At 47.4% G+C, this 18,801-nt stretch overlaps 1 protein-coding gene across 1 annotated transcript in view; it reads left to right on the top strand.

The window, feature by feature from the left end:
- The first annotated feature begins 12,048 nt into the window (after positions 1–12,048).
- The window catches only part of LOC141265427 (polypeptide N-acetylgalactosaminyltransferase 12-like), a 44,161-nt gene continuing 37,408 nt past the window's right edge, over positions 12,049–18,801 (top strand). Inside the window, exon 1 of the mRNA XM_073678504.1 lies at positions 12,049–13,150. Within this exon, the coding sequence (XP_073534605.1) occupies positions 12,735–13,150 (416 nt within the window). The 5' untranslated portion in view covers positions 12,049–12,734. The remainder of the gene's footprint in view (positions 13,151–18,801) is intronic.

Below are 18,801 nucleotides of genomic sequence, written 5' to 3'. Positions count from 1 at the left end.
TTTTTTGTTAAGTATATAATTCCACATGTGTTAATTCATAGTTTTGATGCCTTCAGTGTGAATGTGCAATTATCATACTCATGAAAATACCGAAAAATCTTTAAATGAGAAGGTGTGTCCAAACTTTTGGTCTGTACTGTAATATATATATATATATATATACACACATATACACACACACAGTACAGACCAAAAGTTTGGCCAAAAACAACCGGGTAACATATGCACGACCATAAACACAACATTAATACATGACAACAAACAAAACACAATTGAGTTCTTTAGGTTACAGTGTGGTCTGTGACCGGGTGTCCATATCACCAGCAAAAGGGAGCTTAAACCAGGTTGGGGTCTGTCCTTGCCCCGAGTCCTTGACAGTCTTTATTCATTCCTCGGTTAAGCTTCAAAAGGAGGCACTTTGTGAAATTATTTACAAGCAGTCCCGGTTACCCAAAGTTCATAACCTGTTAGTCCATATAGTCAACTGAAAGAAACTGAAACACATAATCACTGGTCATGCAATTAACTTTTCAAACATTTCAACATTTGACAATTATTTATAAGGGTTATTTACAGTTCTTAATACACCCTATATTTTCCAGCGAGCGGGTATCTGCCCCCTAGTGCTCCAGGTTGACCTGCGTAACCCACTGTCTGGTGGTGGTCTAACCTGGCTTTCCCCACTAGCATTAAGGGTACAGCTACTAGCTGGGTCTACAGGCAGTGCAGGCAGCTGTCTGCGGGTCCTTTGGCTTACCGCAGGCATGGCAAGCTCACTGTCAGCAGAGGGTTGACTCTCCTGGGCTGCTGGCATGGGTTCTTCTGCCTCTGTGGCTGCTTGTTCTTCTGACTCTTCCTGCTCTCCTGTAGGTTCTTGCTGGGTTGGTTGAAGGAAGTGTAGGACGGGTACCACTATTGCGTCGTTTATCCGAGTCCAGGACTGGGGAAACTCTCCAAGAACTGTGCTGATCATTTCTTCCTTGTCCTCTGTGGGTTCAAGGTCATCTTGATCTTCTCCTGCAGTATGTAGTTGCTCGGGGCACCTTTTTAGGTGCTCTCTGGAGACGGTGCTAGTGGTTTCTCCTCCATCCTTGGTAATTACACATACCTTCGAGTTGTTGTGGTTGGACGGCAGTACTGTGTACGGGTCTCTCTCCCACTGGTCATCTAGCTTGTGAAGCTTTCTCTTCCGCTTCAGGACCTGCTCGCCAGGTTCCAGGGGACCAGCAGGGGCGTGTTGGTTGAAGAGCCTCTCTTGCTTTTCTCTTGCTTGAGCCAGGCTCCTCTCCACGCTCTCCTGTACCTTCTTTTACTGTAGCCGCCGTTCCGTATCCCAGTCCGCATCTGGGGAGGTGTCCTCGGGTGTCAGGACTCCCATCTCCAGGTCTATCGGCAGCTTACCTGGTCTTGCTCGCATCAGGTAAGCCGGGGTGCAATTGGTAGCATTCACCGGGATATGGTTGTATAAGTCTATCAGGTCTGGCAGCTTCTCCGGCCACAGGCTGTTCTTCCAGGGGCAACGTCTTGAGGAGATCAATGACGATATTATTCATTTTCTCACACAGCCCGTTGGTTTGCGGGTGGTAAGGCGTTGTCCGAATCTTCTTACAGCCGTAGAGGTTGCAGAACTCCTGGAAGACTTCAGCCTCAAACGCTGGACCTTGATCTGTCAAGACCTGTTCCGGATACCCGTGTGGATGGCAGAAGTGTTGTTGGAAGGCTCTAGCCGCTGTTTGGGCTGTCAAGTCTTTAACGGGAACCACCACCAGAAACCTGGAGTAATGGTCCACAATCGTGAGGGCATAGATGTAGCCGGACCGGCTTGGTGTCAACTTCACATGGTCTAGCGCTACCAGCTCCAGAGGCTGCCTGGTAATGATGGGCCTCAATGGAGTCTTCTGGCTGGCACGGTCCTTCCTTCCGAGGTTACATGGGCCGCAATCTCTGCACCATCTTTCTATGGCCCCTCTCATTCCTATCCAGAAGAACCGCTCCCGTAACAGGAACTCCAGTTTCTTCCACCCAAAGTGTCCTGCTCCGTCATGGTAGGCCTCCAGGACCATAGCCGCATCTCGCCTGGGAACTACTACTTGCCAGGTTAACTTGTGTGTCCGGTGGTTGACAAGCCTTCTGCACAGTTTACCTTCGTAGAGAAATAGTCTGCTCTTCTCCTTCCACAGCTGCTTAGCTTCCTCAGGGGCATCCAGATCGGGATAGGCATCTGCCTGAGGCAGCATTTCCTTCACCAAGCGAACTGCAGGGTCACTATCCTGCGTTTCAGCCCAGCCGTGGTGAGGTAAGGGATTGAACATGATGGTGGTCGAGTCTTTGTCTCTTACACGGTGGGAGTACTGAGTGGCCCCATACCGGAGGAATGCAGGGAGCTCTATTTCCTCCAGCTCGTCTGGATCTTCTCCCTCATTGGGCAAGTGGGGCATTCTCGATAGGGCATCTGCATTGGCATTGGCTCGGCCTGCCCGGTACTTGATGGTGAAGTCATAGTTTGCTAGCCGGGCCATCCACCGCTGCTCTAGGGCACCAAGTCTCGTATTGTCCAGATGCGTCAACGGATTGTTGTCCGTGTACACAGTGAACTTCGCAGAGGCCACGTAATGCTTGAAATGTTCCGTTACGGCCCACACCACTGCCAAGAACTCCAGCTTAAAGAAGCTGTAATTCTCCGGGTTTCTCTCGGTGGGCCTCAGCTTCCGGCTGGCGTACGCGATCACCCTTTCTCTGCCCTGTTGGTTCTGTGACAGTACGGCTCCCAGCCCCACATTACTGGCGTCTGTGTGGAGAATAAAAGGCTGGCCATAATCGGGGTAGGCCAGGATCTCATCCCCCGTGAGGGTCATCTTCAGCTGGCGGAAGGACTCCTCTTCCGGCTTGTCCCACTTGAAGGGTGGCTTTTGGCTTCTGGTCTTAGATTGTCCTATAAGGAGGTCCTGCATAGGGGCTGCCATCTTGGTGAACCCGGGGATGAACCTTCGGTAGTAGCCTACCAACCCGAGGAACTGCCTCACTTCTTTTATGTTAGAGGGGCTTGGCCAGTTCTTTATTGCCGTGATTTTGTCAGGGTCGGGGGCTACTCCTTCTGCACTCACCACGTGTCCCAGGTACTGTACCTTCGGCTTTAACAGATGGCACTTGGAGGGTTTCACTTTCATTCCAAAGCCTGCCAGGGCCTCGAACACCTCGGCCAGGTGCTTTAGATGGTCCTCGTAAGTCTTAGAGTAGACAATAACATCGTCCAGGTAGAGTAGGACTGTTTCAAAATTCCTATGTCCTAGGCAGCATTCCATCAGCCTCTGGAAGGTCCCGGGTGCGTTGCAGAGCCCGAAGGGCATACAGTTGAATTTGCTTAATCCCATCGGGGTGGTGAAGGCGGTCTTCTCCTTGTCAGCCTCTGCCACAGGAACCTGCCAGTACCCGCTAGTAAGATCCAAAGTAGAGAAGTTAGCTGACTTTAGTGCGGCTAAAGACTCCTCTATCCTAGGTAACGGGTACGCGTCTTTATGGGTGATACGATTGACCTTTCTATAGTCCACGCACATTCTCATGGTACCGTCTTTCTTTTTTACCAAAACTAAGGGAGCTGCCCAGGGGTTAGAGCCATCTCTAATGACCCCAGCTTCTTTCATTTCTCTCAGCATGCCCTTTGCGTTCTGATAATGTGCAGGGGGTACAGGTCTGTGTCTCTCTTTTATTGGTGGGTGGCTCCCCGTGGGGATATGGTGTTCCACTCCCTTTACTCGGCCGAAGTCTAGCGGGTGCTTACTAAAGATTCTCTCGTACTCCTGAACCACCCGGTAGACTCCTTGTTTTTGGTGCAGGGGAGTGGAGTCAGCACCCACATGGAGTTTCTGGCACCAATCCTCCTTGTGTTTCTGGGAGCCATTATCCTCCACCGGGGGAGATGGAGGCAAGGGCTTCACGACCCTGAGAGCATTGTGCTCGACAGTAAACAATTTGGCTAATGTAGCGTACCGGGGCAAATGTACTTCCCTTTCTCCAATGTTTAAGATCCGGACGGGCACCCTTCCATGGCGGACCTCAACCACCCCCCGGGCTGTCAAAATGGTGGGCCTGCTGTCTGAGTACACGGGTTCTACCATGGCTTGGTAGTCTCTCCCTCTTAACCCGATTGCAGTCCGACACCAGATCATCATTTCACTTTTGGGAGGCATGGCAATGGGGAACGGGTCGCTCATCCTCATGCTACCGATCTCACCACCAGACACTTCTACCTGTTGCCGTCTCATCAGGGCTCTTATCTCTTTCTGGAGGACCCTCTGTTGGCTGGAGCTAGCATTCATTGCCACTTGCTGCAAAATTACAATTACTTCTGAAAGACAATTTTCAATCACGTTAGTACCCAAGGTTATTTTAGGGTGACTTTCTCGACGGTCAATGTCCACAATAATCACTCTCTGTGCCGGCAGTTCAACCTTACCAATCTTGATGGTCATCTCTCTAAACCCCACCTGCGGCACGGGTTGACCACTGCTGGCGATGATGCTCAAGTCATCGTCTGGATAACGGGTTATATCAGTGTCACTCCAGTACTGCTTGAAAAGTACATAGGGGATGGTAGTCACTTGGGACCCGGTGTCCAGCAGTGCACTCATGGGGATACCGTCCAGCACTACGGGTAAAACTGGGCGTCCCCCTACGTACTTATCACGCCAATTAGACGGGCCTGGTGACCTTATGCCTGGGGGTTGGCCCTCTGCCCCAGGTCGGACCGGTTTAAAGTACAGTACCTGGCTATGTGTCCCGGCTGGCTGCAAAGGCGGCAAATCGGCTGTCCATCCTCAGTGTAACGGTCGGCAGGCCTCCCTCTGAACGACGGGATCCTCCTCCGTCGACGCCACGGGACATCCTCCGGACTGGAAGCCAGCTTGATTGGTCCTGACGGGTCCATCTGCAACGACTGTATGGTCCTGGTCAATGCAGCAACACTCTTTGTTAGTTCATGGACCTGATGGTGCAGGTTTGCAGGCGGTGATGGGTTTAGGGCCTGCGCATCAGCCCCCAAAAGGTCTGCAGGGTAGGGCGCTGCCTCCTGGTGGTAAGTGATGGCAGGGCACCGGGAAGCTACAGCTCCACCAGGTGCTGGTTCTCGGAGCACCCGGATAGCCCTATCTTTGAACTGTGCAAAAGTCAAATCGGGGTTCTGTAGGGCCATGAGGCGCAGCTGGGTTCTGTGGGCACTGGACAGCAGACCTTCTATGAACTGGTCAGTCAATAGTTTATCTGTATCCTGCACGCTGCCAGGGTCAGCTTGTTTGATTGCTCTCAGGGCTTCTTGCAAGTTTAAGGCATAGTCTCTGATACTATCTTGGGCTCGCTGCTTACATCCATAGAACCGCATTTTGATTTCTGCTGAGGTTCCGGTATCAAAGGTGTCCTGTAGACGGGTCAGAACCCCCCTTACAGTCCTTTTCTCCTCCACTGTTCAAGACTTTACCTCCCGCTGGGCCGCACCAGTTAACAGCCCTATCAGTATGCTTACTTTCTATTCTTCTGTCAGGGGATAAACTTTGAACAAACTATACAGCCTTTCTTTAAAGTCGCCCAAGGTATGCGACTCGCCGGCATACTGTGGCAGCCAGGCCGCTCCGGGGATATAGGGCATGGAAAACCGCATCACAGCTGCAGCGGCTACGCTGGTGGTAGAGGGTCCCTCCGCGTCCGACATTTTCCTCCCCCCTAGTTAACCGTGGCCTACCTTCCGGCGATCCTCTTCTGTAGGCCGCGGCTCCGCTAGCGCTGCTCTGGGCGAGGACCTTGCGTCGCGTCCTGGTGACGTCAAAGTCGCTCTCTCTCCTTCCAGGACCTGGTGCAGCGTCCGGACGTAGGGCGGGGCTTCAGGTCTCGCGCAGTTTTGGTGTCCACGCCCCTCTTCTTCCCGCGCGGCGTCCCGAAGATGGCGCCTTTTGGCGGGAAACGGCCCCGAATGGCGGGAAACTTCACTCAGGTAAGTATAAAGTCTTTTCAGGCACGCAATACCCGTTTGTGGTGGGTTGGTCAGAATCCTGCCGACTACGCCAAAGCTGACTCGCCCCCTGGGCCGTGGGGTACTCGAAACCGGGTCTTCTGGCGTACGGTGCTGATGGGGGTAGTAGTGGCAATCCGGTCCCGTGGCTCAGGGCGGTCAGACCAATGTTGTGGCAGTCTATTTATAGATTTGTGAATGTGAAAGTCCGACTACGCCACCCGTGGATTGCGGTCAGGGATAACCGCCGCTGCAGGACAGACCGCTAGGGCTGATGTTGGTGAGCAGCACAGGAATCGTATAACTCCCCATGGGAGGAGTGTAGCCCCAGGGCAGTGTAGGTGGATGTTGGGGGTGATAATTCCGTGATAATTCCGGCCGCGATGGTCAGAATGCAGAGTCCGCTTAAACAGTTCAGGGTCTTTATTGTAACAGATGGTAATGACCCAACAACAGTACCGGCTAGAAGAGGGCCTGGATGTCTGAGAACACTCGGGAAGCCCCTCTGGTCAGGGTGAGGGTATAGGCCTACCGTGCTCTCTAAGCTCTTTCTGACTATTTCCCCCTTTAGTGGTAAAATAGCCCACGTCCCTGAGTGTGCCGTGTATTCTCACCCGTATGGCTTGCAACTTGGGCTCCTTTTACCTCTGGCCTCTCTTGGCTTTGCTGGTCCCTTCTGTTGTGGCGGAGCCTCCGGGCTTCTTAGGCCAAAGGACATGAAATCCTCCACAGATTGGTTCTCTGCTACTGGACTTAGAGTCTTTACAGCCTCGGACCCCAATGTCCGGTTAGATTAATTCTTTGCCAGGACCGGCTCTCGTCGCCTCTCTCCCTGGCCTGCAGTTCCTCCTCTGCCTCACGGACTCCTCAGCTGCTGACCTGTCCCTTTCTCTAAGGAACCCTTCTGGTCACTTCAGAAGTGGGTTCTGGTCTCTCTAACCCGGCCCCAGTTCCAGCTTTTATAGGGCAGCCTGCTCCCCCTACTGGCCTGGGACAGGAGGCGCTGTATGCTAATTGTCCCTAACCAGGGAACCTCCCTCCTGCTCTCAGACACAGCCTTTAATATTTGTGGCATCCAAGCCTGGGGTGACACATATGCATGGCACCCCTGACCCCCATCCTGATATTCATGGCACTCCTCATCCCTATCCTGGTATGCATGGCACCCCTCACCCCCATCCTGGTATTCATGGCACTCCTCATCCCTATCCTGGTATGCATGGCCCCTCATCCGAATCCCAGTATGCATGGCACCCCTCATCCCCAATCCCGGTATGCATGGCACCCCTCATCCCCAATCCCGGTATGCATGGCACCCCTCATCCCCAATCCCGGTATGCATGGCACCCCTCATCCCCAATCCCGGTATGCATGGCACCCCTCATCCCCAATCCTGGTATGCATGGGCCCCTCATCTCCAATCCTGGTATACATGGTACCCCTCATCCTGGTACGCACGTCACCCCTCATCCTGGTATGCATGGCACCCCTCATCCTGGTATGCATGGCACCCCTCATCTCTATCCTGGTATGTATGGTACCCCTAATCCTGGTATGCATGGCACCCCTCATCCCAATTCTGATATGTATGGCCTCCTCATCCCAGAAACCTGGTATGCAAGGCACCCAATCCCTCATCCTAGTATGCATGGCACCCCTCATCCTTATCCTGGTATGCATGGTACCCCCCATCCCTCATCCTGATATGCATGGTACCCCGCATTCCTATCCAGGTATGTATGGTACCCCTCATCCCTACTCTGGTATGCATGGCAAGCCTCAACCCCCAATCCTGGTATGCATGGTACCCCTCAACCCCAATCCTGGAAGGCATGGCATCCCTCACCCCTAATCCTGGTATGTGTGGTACTCTTCATCCCTATCCTGGTATGCATGGCACCCCATCCCTGATCCCTATCCTGGTATGTACAGTACAGACCAAAAGTTTGGACACACCTACTCATTTAAAGATTTTTCTGTATTTTCATGACTATGAAAATTGTACATTCACACTGAAGGCATAAAACTATGAATTAACACGTGGAATTATATACTTAACAAAAAAGTGTGAAACAACTGAAAATATGTCTTATATTCTAGGTTCTTCAAAGTAGCCACCTTTTGCTTTGATGACTGCTTTGCACACTCTTGGCATTCTCTTGATGAGCTTCAAGAGGTAGTCACCGGAAATGGTCTTCCAAAAATCTTGAAGGAGTTCCCAGAGATGCTTAGCACTTGTTGGCCCTTTTGCCTTCACTCTGCGGTCCAGCTCACCCCAAACCATCTCGATTAGGTTCAGGTCTGGTGACTGTGGAGGCCAGGTCATCTGATGTAGCACCCCTTCACTCTCCCTCTTGGTCAAATAGCCCTTACACAGCCTGGAGGTGTGCTTGGGGTCATTGTCCTGTTGAAAAGTAAATGATGGTCCAACTAAACACAAACCGGATGGAATAGCATGCCGCTGCAAGATGCTGTGGTAGCCATGCTGGTTCAGTATGCCTTCAATTTTGAATAAATCCCCAACAGTGTCACCAGCAAAGCACCCCCACACCATCACACCTCCTCCACCATGCTTCACGGTGGGAACCAGGCATGTAGAGTCCATCCGTTCACCTTTTCTGCGTCGCACAAAGACACGTTGGTTGGAACCAAAGATCTCAAATTTGGACTCATCAGACCAAGGCACAGATTTCCACTGGTCTAATGTCCATTCCTTGTGTTCTTTAGCCCAAACAAGTCTGTTCTGCTTGTTGCCTGTCCTTAGCAGTGGTTTCCTAGCAGCTATTTTACCATGATGGCCTGCTGCACAAAGTCTCCTCTTAACAGTTGTTGTAGAGAGGTGTCTGCTGCTAGAACTCTGTGTGGCATTGACCTGCTCTCTAATCTGAGCTGCTGTTAACCTGCGATTTCTGAGGTTGGTGACTCGGATAAACTTATCCTCAGAAGCAGAGGTGACTCTTGGTCTTCCTTTCCTGGTGTGGTCCTCATGTGAGCCAGTTTCTTTGTAGCGCTTGATGGTTTTTGCAACTGCACTTGGGGACACTTTGAAAGTTTGCCCAATTTTTCGCACTGACTGACCTTCATTTCTTAAAGTAATGATGGCCACTTGTTTTTCTTTACTTAGCTGCTTTTTTCTTGCCATAATACAAATTTTAACAGTCTATTCAGTAGGACTATCAGCTATTTATACACCACACTTCTGCACAACACAACTGATGGTCCCAACCCCATTTATAAGGCAATAAATCCCACTTATTAAACCTGACAGGGCACACCTGTGAAGTAAAAACCATTTCCGGTGACTACCTCTTGAAGCTCATCAAGAGAATGCCAAGAGTGTACAAAGCAGTCATCAAAGCAAAAGGTGGCTACTTTGAAGAACCTGGAATATAAGACATATTTTCAGTTGTTTCACACTATTTTGTTAAGTATATAATTCCACATGTGTTAATTCATAGTTTTGATGCCTTCAGTGTGAAAGTACAATTTTCATAGTCATGAAAATACAGAAAAATCTTTAAATGAGAAGGTGTGTTCAAACTTTTGGTCTGTACTGTATATGTCTGTATATGTTTGTGTGTGTGCGTGACTGCGTGCGGTCTCCTGATGAGTATAGATGGCGCCGTGCGGCCTCCTGCTGTCTCTGGGGGGGTCGCCGTGTGGCCTCCCGCTGTGTATAGATGGCGCCGTGCGGCCTCCCGCTGTGTATAGATGGCGCAGTGCGGCCTCCCGCTGTGTATAGATGGCATCGTGCGGCCTCCCGCTGTGTATAGATGGCGCCGTGCGGCCTCCCGCTGTGCATAGATGGCGCCGTGCGGCCGCCCGCTGTGCATAGATGGCTACGTGCGGCCTCCCGCTGTGTATAGATGGCTACGTGCGGCCTCCCGCTGTGTATAGATGGCTACGTGCGGCCTCTCGCTGTGTATAGATGGCTACGTGCGGCCTCTCGCTGTGTATAGATGGCTACGTGCGGCCTCCCGCTGTGTATAGATGGCTACGTGCGGCCTCCCGCTGTGCATAGATGGCTACGTGCGGCCTCCCGTTGTGTATAGATGGCTACGTGCGGCCTCCCGCTGTGTATAGATGGCTACGTGCGGCCTCCCGCTGTGTATAGAAGGCTACGTGTGGCCTCCCGCTGTGTATAGATGGCTACGTGCGGCCTCCTGCTGTGTATAGATGGCTACGTGCGGCCTTCTGCTGTGTATAGATGGCTACGTGTGCTCAATATTGAGTCATACAATTAATGTAAGGCTTTGTGCCCACGATGCAGAAATGCTCCGGATTTTTTTTTGAGCGTTTCTGCATCTCCCTGGCAGAAAAAAAGCATGCGGATTGTACATGCGTTTTTCCTGCCAGGGACATGCGGATGTGAAGCGTTCTTCACATGCATTTCCGCATGCGGGTTTAGCATCACTTTGAAAGTGCTTGACAACTTGGTCACGCTATATAAATCCATGCAACCGGCATGGATTTATATAGTGTGACCGTAAAATTGGTAAAAAATAAATATATAATTACCTTCTGATGCCCTGCCGACGTCAACGGTCGCGTGACCCGTCACATCACTAAATGATGTCACGGCAGGTCCTTTTCAGACCATCGCGAGCTGCCGGCAAGCCAGGATGCATCAGATAAAGACACCAGGGGCCATCAGAAGGTAAGTATAATATTTATTTTTTATTTTATTCTTTTTTTTTACAGGTTCTATGGTACCCGGGTCCGGAGGAGAGTCTCCTCTTCTCCAAACCCGGGTACCATCCGCGCATGGATTCTGCATGTACAGATGCAGTGATGCGGATTCCATGTGTTCCAATGCAAGTCAATGGCGACGAAAGCGACGCGCTTCCGCAAAATAATTGGTAGTGCTGCGTATTTTTCCGCAGCGTAAATTTCCGCAGCATGTGCACACCACATGCGGATTATAATTGGAGAACATGGCAGACATTCTACCAAGCATTTTTTAAGCATTTCTGCAGCGGAATTGCCGCTGCGGAAACGCTTAAAAAACGCATAGTGGGCACACAACCTAAAAAAATTATTATAATTAATATTGTGGCAAATTAATTTCACGTGAACTATCACATGATCTATCACAGGGGATCATGTGACATGTCACGTGATACATCAGGTGTGTGTGTGTGCGTGTGTGTGGGGGGGGGGCCCGCACCTTCTAAACTGCCCGGGGCCCTTGCTACTCTTAATCCACCCCTGGGTGAGTGCCACTGTTCTGAATTCTTTGGATTTCCCCTAACAAATTTGTTTGTTAATTTTATAACATTCCATGTTGGACAAAATTATTAGAAAAATGAAAGTTTAGTTAATTTCATTGTATAGCTCCTAGAATGGAGCAGAACAATGGAAGTAACACATGTAAATGTAAACAGATACTAAGGGCTCATTCAGAAGTCCATGCAAATCGGACCGCAATGCATGGACTGGCCGAGGGTCTCCAAACCTAAATGTGACAGCCTGATAGAAATATATGAAGCTGTCACGCTCAGGTCTGGAGAGCTGCGGCCAGTCCATGCATTAGCAGCCCGTGCTCGGCCCAATTGCCACGAATATCTGAATGAGCCCTAAGGCCGTGTTCACATATGTAAACATATTTGCTAAATCCATTCCATGAATGATAGGCATCAGTGGTGTGAGACAAATCATGAATGTCATTGACTTTAACAGGATCCATCCCCTTTTTGTACATATTTTTCCCAGATTCTGGACACTTTTACACTTCCGTTTGCATTCCTTTAGACGTTGACAGTACTGTGAAAAATATGGCAAAAAAAATCACAGCATTTTACTGTAAAAAAAAATAAAGAAAATTCTGATAAAACTCTAAAACCGCATTACAGATTACTGCTTGGTTCTTTTCTATAAGAAATCCAGACAACCTGGTTTAAGATTTACTAAATGAGACAAGACCTTACTTACAAGCCCTAAGACTGCCAAAAATGTAGCTCCTTCACTTACTGCATTAAGAAGTTCACAGCAGAGAAGCTGAAGTTCAGGAGAGCGGAGAAGACGTCTTATCGGGCTGGGCGGGGCGGAGGCGTGGCGGGAGGAGAGATGACAGAAGGAACAGGAAGACGTGGAGAGGTGCACGCTCTGGGTGGGAAGTGCTCGGCGCTGGCAGCACCAGGATACCGGACAGGACTGAGGGCGCTGCCAGGCACTGTGCAGGAGAGGCTGCCCGAAAGCTGACCCTCTGCAGGGGCCATGTCTGCACTTCTCTTCAGCTGATTGTTCGCATAGTTTGTAACTTGATGGAACTTTTGACTGTGTGTGGAATGAATAGGACTGCTGCTTAGGAAAGTCTGACTTTGCAGTTACCATACAGCTTCATGTGAGTGGGCACTTTACTGGTTGCATGGCATTGACTGGTGCATTGTTTAGAGAAGTAGGTCTGAGCCTGTTCAGTATTGGGGTTAGTGAGATCTCCCCTTGTAGTGGGGTTAATGCTCTTGGAAAGTATACTTTATTGTCTTAGGACAAGTTAGTACTGCCAGATTAATGGTGAAAGTTCTGATGTATTACTTGTTATAGTGTGTAACTTCTGCCAGAATTGACTGTATGTAGTCAGCATTGAGCGCCCTGACCTATGGCAATGCATTAAACATTTAGCTGTAATTTTAATGGGTGAAACAGACTTGTGGTAATTGACACCTATAGATAAGAGTTCCTGGAGGTATCTACCTATACTTTCTCTAGATTAGGGAGTGTGACTGGCACTTAAATCATGAAGAGGAGACGTGGACTGGTATCAGCTTGGCAACCCCTGAGGAGAAGGAAGGGTCTTTGTCTAGTGGCTTCTGTTGCCTGTATTTTGTTCTTCGGTTTCTTGTTGTTGAGTAAAGATGCGGAAGACAGTGACTCCAAGAATTCAGAGGGTGGTAAAGCCGAGGAGCAGCCTAGGGTAAGAGAAGTACCCGCTGAGCATAATGAACTGGACTATGAGCAGCTGAAGAGGCCGGTGTATGAACGGCCACCATTGGATCCAAACGCCTTGGGAGAGTTTGGTCGTCCGGTGAGACTCAATCTTAAAGGGGAAGAAAAGAAGCTGGAAGAGGAAAGCATCAACAAACATCAGATAAACATCTACCTGAGTGACAAGATCTCACTACACCGTCGTCTAGAGGAGAGATGGAATCCAATGTAAGTCCAGATTAACCTCCGAAATGTTAGTAGCAAACCCCCAAAGTGGCCTATCTATATAACCATGGTCATTTCCTTATTGGCAGTGTTGTACGCCTACATGGAATGTTTGGTCAGTTTATCATTCTTGATTCCTGAATCAGACAGAAATTCCTCAGCCTGTCTAATGAATTAATGCTTTTACCATCCAAAATAAACTGTTTTGACCCAAAGTCGTTGAAGTTAAAGGGGTTGTCCACTGCTGGACAACCACTTCTTAATAGCTCCAGTCTGCTGGACAAAATAAAAACTGCAAACTTACCTCTTCGAGTTGTGCCGTTTCCTTACTGTGTCTCCAAGATTTTTAGATATGAACTATTAAGAAGGTATATGAAGCTATTAAGAAGGGGTAGTGCAGTAGTGGCCAATCCCTCTATTATACGATCAAAAACTCCCCAAATCTTAATGTCAGCTTTAGTGATATATCGGGGTTAAATATTCAGGTGTGACTGGAGTTATGTTTCGATAAAGTTTGGTTTAAGATCTCTCTGTTTGATTTTAAAATGAAAGTCATTCATAAAACTATTCTAACAAAGTTCCTTCAAAGATGAGCCTCTGCTGTTAAGACCGAGTTCACATCTTCGCTAAAAAGCTCATTCACAGATCCTGATAAACAGACCAGGCAGAATAGTGCAGCATGCTCTGCTCTTTAGTCTGGCAAAGTCCTGGACACCATGGCGGAAACTAGAGAGACCCCATTATGGTAAGTGAGGTCCATCTGGCACAACTGTTGTCCATCATACGTGGAGTCCCATACTTCAGTGATTTCTGTACCTGTAGCAGAACAGAAATAAAGAAGCCCTTTCAACACTGTCTAAGGCATAATAGGACGTCTGACAGTTGCTGACTAGCCACTACTTGTCAAAACAGGAACTTCACTTTGAAACCAATACCCATCTAGCATCTGATTAATATGGCAATGAGAAATAAAGAATAGTGTGGGTTAAAAGGAATATGTCTGCTTGAAAATGCTGTAAACTCTATGGAAACATATTAAAAAGCAGGAGAAGTAGAACAGTTAGATATGTAGTTTTGTGGAAAAAGATTCAGTGCAAGGCCACTTCCACTTTTTTCCTACATGCTCTATCTGTGTTTTCCATCCTTTGTAGTCTATAGGGCATGTGCACATGTCCATTTCATACAAAAACTCTCATTCATCAAAGCGATTATTCTGGTGTAAATTGCTTTGACAAGCTGCAACGTCCAGTTTCACCCAGCTCCACCAAAATGAGTGGAGCTGGGACGAAATGGGGGCATGATGCCACAGCATGTCTGATTCATGATGAGCTATGGCTTACCTTACGCCAGAAATCTTACTCCAGTCCCCGACTGTAGTAAGGTTTGTGGCAACATGCATGAAGGATGCGCCTGATTCACTAAGCGCCTCTTAATTAGTCGAAAGCATCTGGCTCCAACATGCCCCCTCATCAAGACTGCCATTGTTCACACAGGTCTTGATGAATCGGGGCCCAAGTGTCCCAAAAAGCAAAACAAGAAATGTCAATTTTTTTGTATTTTTAATCTGATTATGGATTTTAAATGAGCCATGGAATTCTGTGGGTAACGGTAGTGTATATAAAAAATTGTTCAGACCTCCATCCAGAAAAGTGGGATGATTTTTTTTTTCTCATTTGTCATCTGTGTGCCGTCCATTCGCATACCGTTATTTTTACAGCTGCAGATATTAATCATTTACAGGGCCATTTACCGTTTCCTATGTTACAAAATTGCAAACTGTTAAAATTGGATCTTTTATTGTGGTGTCTTATGGCATATATATATTTTTTTTGCACACCTATAGACTTGGATGAATGAGTCTCATTCAATGTATGGAAGAAACTAGTGCACGCAGAGGTTTTTTTTTTTTTCACACACAGATTATGTTACTGCCCCATTGAATGATATTGGTCTGAGTGCTGTCCGTTTTTTTTTTCACGAACAGCACTCGGACTAAAAATACAGTAGACATGTCCGTTTTTTTGCAGATGCACAGTCCGCAAAAGTGTCTCACGCTGAACACACATGGATGACATCCGTGTGACACACACCGGCGCCTGGGAATCAGTGTACAGTTAGCGCTGTTCCTAAGCGCTAGGTGCTGAACACTGCCCTCATCATGGTTCCCTGCTGGTGCTGCGATCAGCACCAGCAGGGACAGTGATGAGGGTAGTAGTAGTCTGCTCCTGCTGTGTCTCTGTGTAAAAATAAGATTAAAATAATAAAATTCTTATACTCCCCTGTCCGGAGATGTCACCCCGCTGTAATCCTCTGACTGCTGACGCCGAGGAGCTGGGGAGAATGACCTGCTCCACCGAGCGGCACCCGAGCTGGAGCGGCTCATTCTCTCCGGCTCCTCGGCGTCAGCAGTCAGAGGATTACAGCGGGGTACACTTAGGACAGGTGAGTACATGGATTTAATTATTTTAATCTTATTTTTACACAGGGACACTGTGGGAGCAGACTACTACTACCCTCATCATTATCCCCTGCTGGTGCTGATCGCAGGGAACCATGATGAGGGCAGTGTTCAGCATCCGGCGCTTGGGAACAGCGCTAACTGTAGTGCTGATTCCCAGGCGCCGGTCTGAGTGATCCTGATGCGGCACATGGTTGCTACAGGTGTGACACACACGGGACACAGATATCTCCGGTACCGGAAATATACGGACGTGTGAAACCAGCCTTAGTGAAAACCAAGCTGAAAACCAATGACACTGACACCACAAATACTCATGAAAATCCGATCCAAAGCACTGCTGTAAATTGTTACCTTTAAAGAGCCCTCCTGACATACATATTTTAGTAAATACTTTGCGCTCTGCCTGTACTCTATAACTTCTAGAAATTTCTGAAAAAGCTGACACCCTATTGTTACCAGCTGACAGTAGGTGACTATCTGCTGACAGTATCTAGCCAGTGCTGGCCTTTCACCTCCTTTGAGATGTGTAATAGATCACTCAGTGCTCATAGACTGCCATGAATGTCGGCAGCATAAATCCTGTTTACGCAGGACAATGTGCTGCCGAGAACAATAATCTTTTATGCAAATCCTGTTTAGACTTCATGGCTGACTTTAAAATGAGCATTTCTGGGAACTCGCATTTACATAATCTTGTAAATGGACCTCAACATAGGAACATTTCAATAGAGTGTTCTGAGAAAAGATATCCCGGAATAATTTTTTTCTTGATGAATACAAGTATTATTTATGCTGTGTCAGGTGAGCTACAGGTTACTTCAATCACCTCACTTTTCCCCTTAGTAAAGGGTCAGTTTGACTTGAGTTGATGACCCGAATATTCTGTGTCAGACTGGTGATTGCTTGGCACTGTGCTGGCAGTGAAGTGGACAAGCGGCAGTTTTACTATTATTATTTGATTATTGATGTTAATATTTAGATTTTTCAAAAGCTATATTCTTTATGCAGAATAATGTATAGGTTTGTCGATGTTCACAGCCAATGTCTGTTTATTCAGAACAGATATTTTAAAGTTCTATTGCTTTTTATTTCATGTTGTTGAACAATATTTACTTCTTATCTTTCATATGTGGCAGCACGGTAGAATGGTGATGGGGTGAGAAACATAACATCTGCTTCTTGTACCCAATTAAATGACTTAAATAAATAGGTAAAGTAAAAACTTTTAGTCTTTAGTATTTTGAAGCACAAAGCTAAACTTATTTTTGCATTTAAATAAAGGGAACCTGTCACCTTGGAAAGTCTTTTTTACCTCTAGGGTTAAACTTCAGGTAGCTAGTATTAGGCGAAGTTCACACATTCAGTATTCGGTCAGTATTTTACATCAGTATTTGTAAGTCAAAACCAGGAATGGAACAATCAGTGGAAAAGTATAATAGAAACACGTCACCACTTCTGTATTTATCACCCACTCCTGGTTTTGACTTACCAATTCTTATGTAAGTGCTGCCTGACCACCTTTCTGAAGGTGCGGCTACCAAGAGAAAATGAACTTATTTCCTCCTGGGAGCCGCTGGCTTTCAGTCATTGGAGTGTGCAGTGAGCGGTTACTAAACGGTGAGTGGTGTCTGTAGCGCACCCTGGCACTTGGAATGGCAGTTCGCTCTGCACAATTGCGCTGCAGAGCCAGCTGTCACTCAAGATGCTGTGCCATGCCTACAGCTGCCTCTCACAGTATAGTGAGCGGTGGCAGTAATGTAACTTCCCTGACCCTAGTTTCATACTTGCCAATTGCAATCTTCAGCTATTCATGGCACCGCTCCGGTCCCAATCCACCATCTTGAGACCACTACTTCTCACTGACCAGAAGTCAGAGGTAAGAGTCACAAGTTCTGAATGTAAGTCTATGAGACCCTCGTTTTGGCTCTCATAGACTTGCATTGAGTAATGACTTTCAGCTTGTCCAGCAGGAGCAATCTGGCAGGTCAGAAACTGCAGAAGACCGACCAAATTGGCGCCAAGAACAGATGCAGACTGCGTCTGGTAAGTATAATACTAGGGGCAGGGAACTTAGATTAGTGATACCACTCCAGTGGTAAAAGAAAAAATAACATGGTGGAGTGGTGCATTAATGTGTAGATTACCCTATATCTGCAGGTAAATGGCATTTTTCAAGCTGACAGGTTCCCCTTAAAGGGAACCTGTTAGGATGATTTTACTACTAAAACAAGTGATCTATCTTTTTAAGATGCTAGTGCAACAATTGAAGTGATACCCGCTTTGTATTAATTTAATGTACCAGCTCTGCAAAATCAAATTTTGAAGCCACATGCAAATTACCCTGGAAGTTGACACGTGTACTTGTACTCAGAGTATTTGTACAAGATCAGGATAGGTCCATTCCAGTGTGACTACATCTGGAATATTGTGACAAACCCTTACCCGTGTTCTACCTACATGCTAAGGGGACATTTGCTGAGTGCTTTGTTCGCACATACAAATTTTCCATTGCATTTTTCTATTGCAGAATTTGCTACATATCCATGAAAAAAGATCTGCATCAAATTCTGCAACATGCAGATTTACCACACATTTCATCTTATGCTTTTCAAGGGAAGAAATCTGACAAACTATTTAAAATCCACAATTCTTCCACAGTGTGTGGATGAGATATGCTAAAATCTCATTCTCTTTGCTGCTACTGTAATACTCTGTGGATTTCCTATCGTCAAATCCAGAGACTGAAAATCTGCAGCAAATCCACTGCAGGTGAGCCTATTGTTAAAGGGAGTCTGTCACCTTCAAAATGCCAAAAACTGCAAGACAGTTATACCCGGGACTTAATCCCTATAGAAATCATTCCAGGTATTTACTGTTTAATGTAATTGCTGAAAATTGATTTATATTTTAATCATGCAAACTGATTTTAGACAGCGTTGGCCCTTGCCAACACAGCGCTGTCAATCAAGACAAGGGATTGGCTTTAGGAGGGTGTAATGGTGCACCAAAGGGCATAGGCCATCCCAAGGGTGAACCAAAACGCCCTAATTTTCATGTTAACTAGAAGTAGATTTTTTAGAAAATATTAACCATATATACCTGGTATGATATCTATAGGGCTATGTCACATATGTAAAAGTTTTTGCAGTTTAATTGCTATTTTGGGGGTGACAGACTCTGTTTATGTTGCTTT

This window comes from Phyllobates terribilis, unplaced genomic scaffold (genome assembly GCF_046119375.1).
Source record: "Phyllobates terribilis strain yellow unplaced genomic scaffold, ASM4611937v1 Scaffold_4__5_contigs__length_816908805, whole genome shotgun sequence".
NCBI classification, from domain to species: domain Eukaryota; kingdom Metazoa; phylum Chordata; class Amphibia; order Anura; family Dendrobatidae; genus Phyllobates; species Phyllobates terribilis.
Note: the sequence above shows the minus strand (reverse complement) of the source record. Positions and strands in the feature narration are given on the sequence as shown.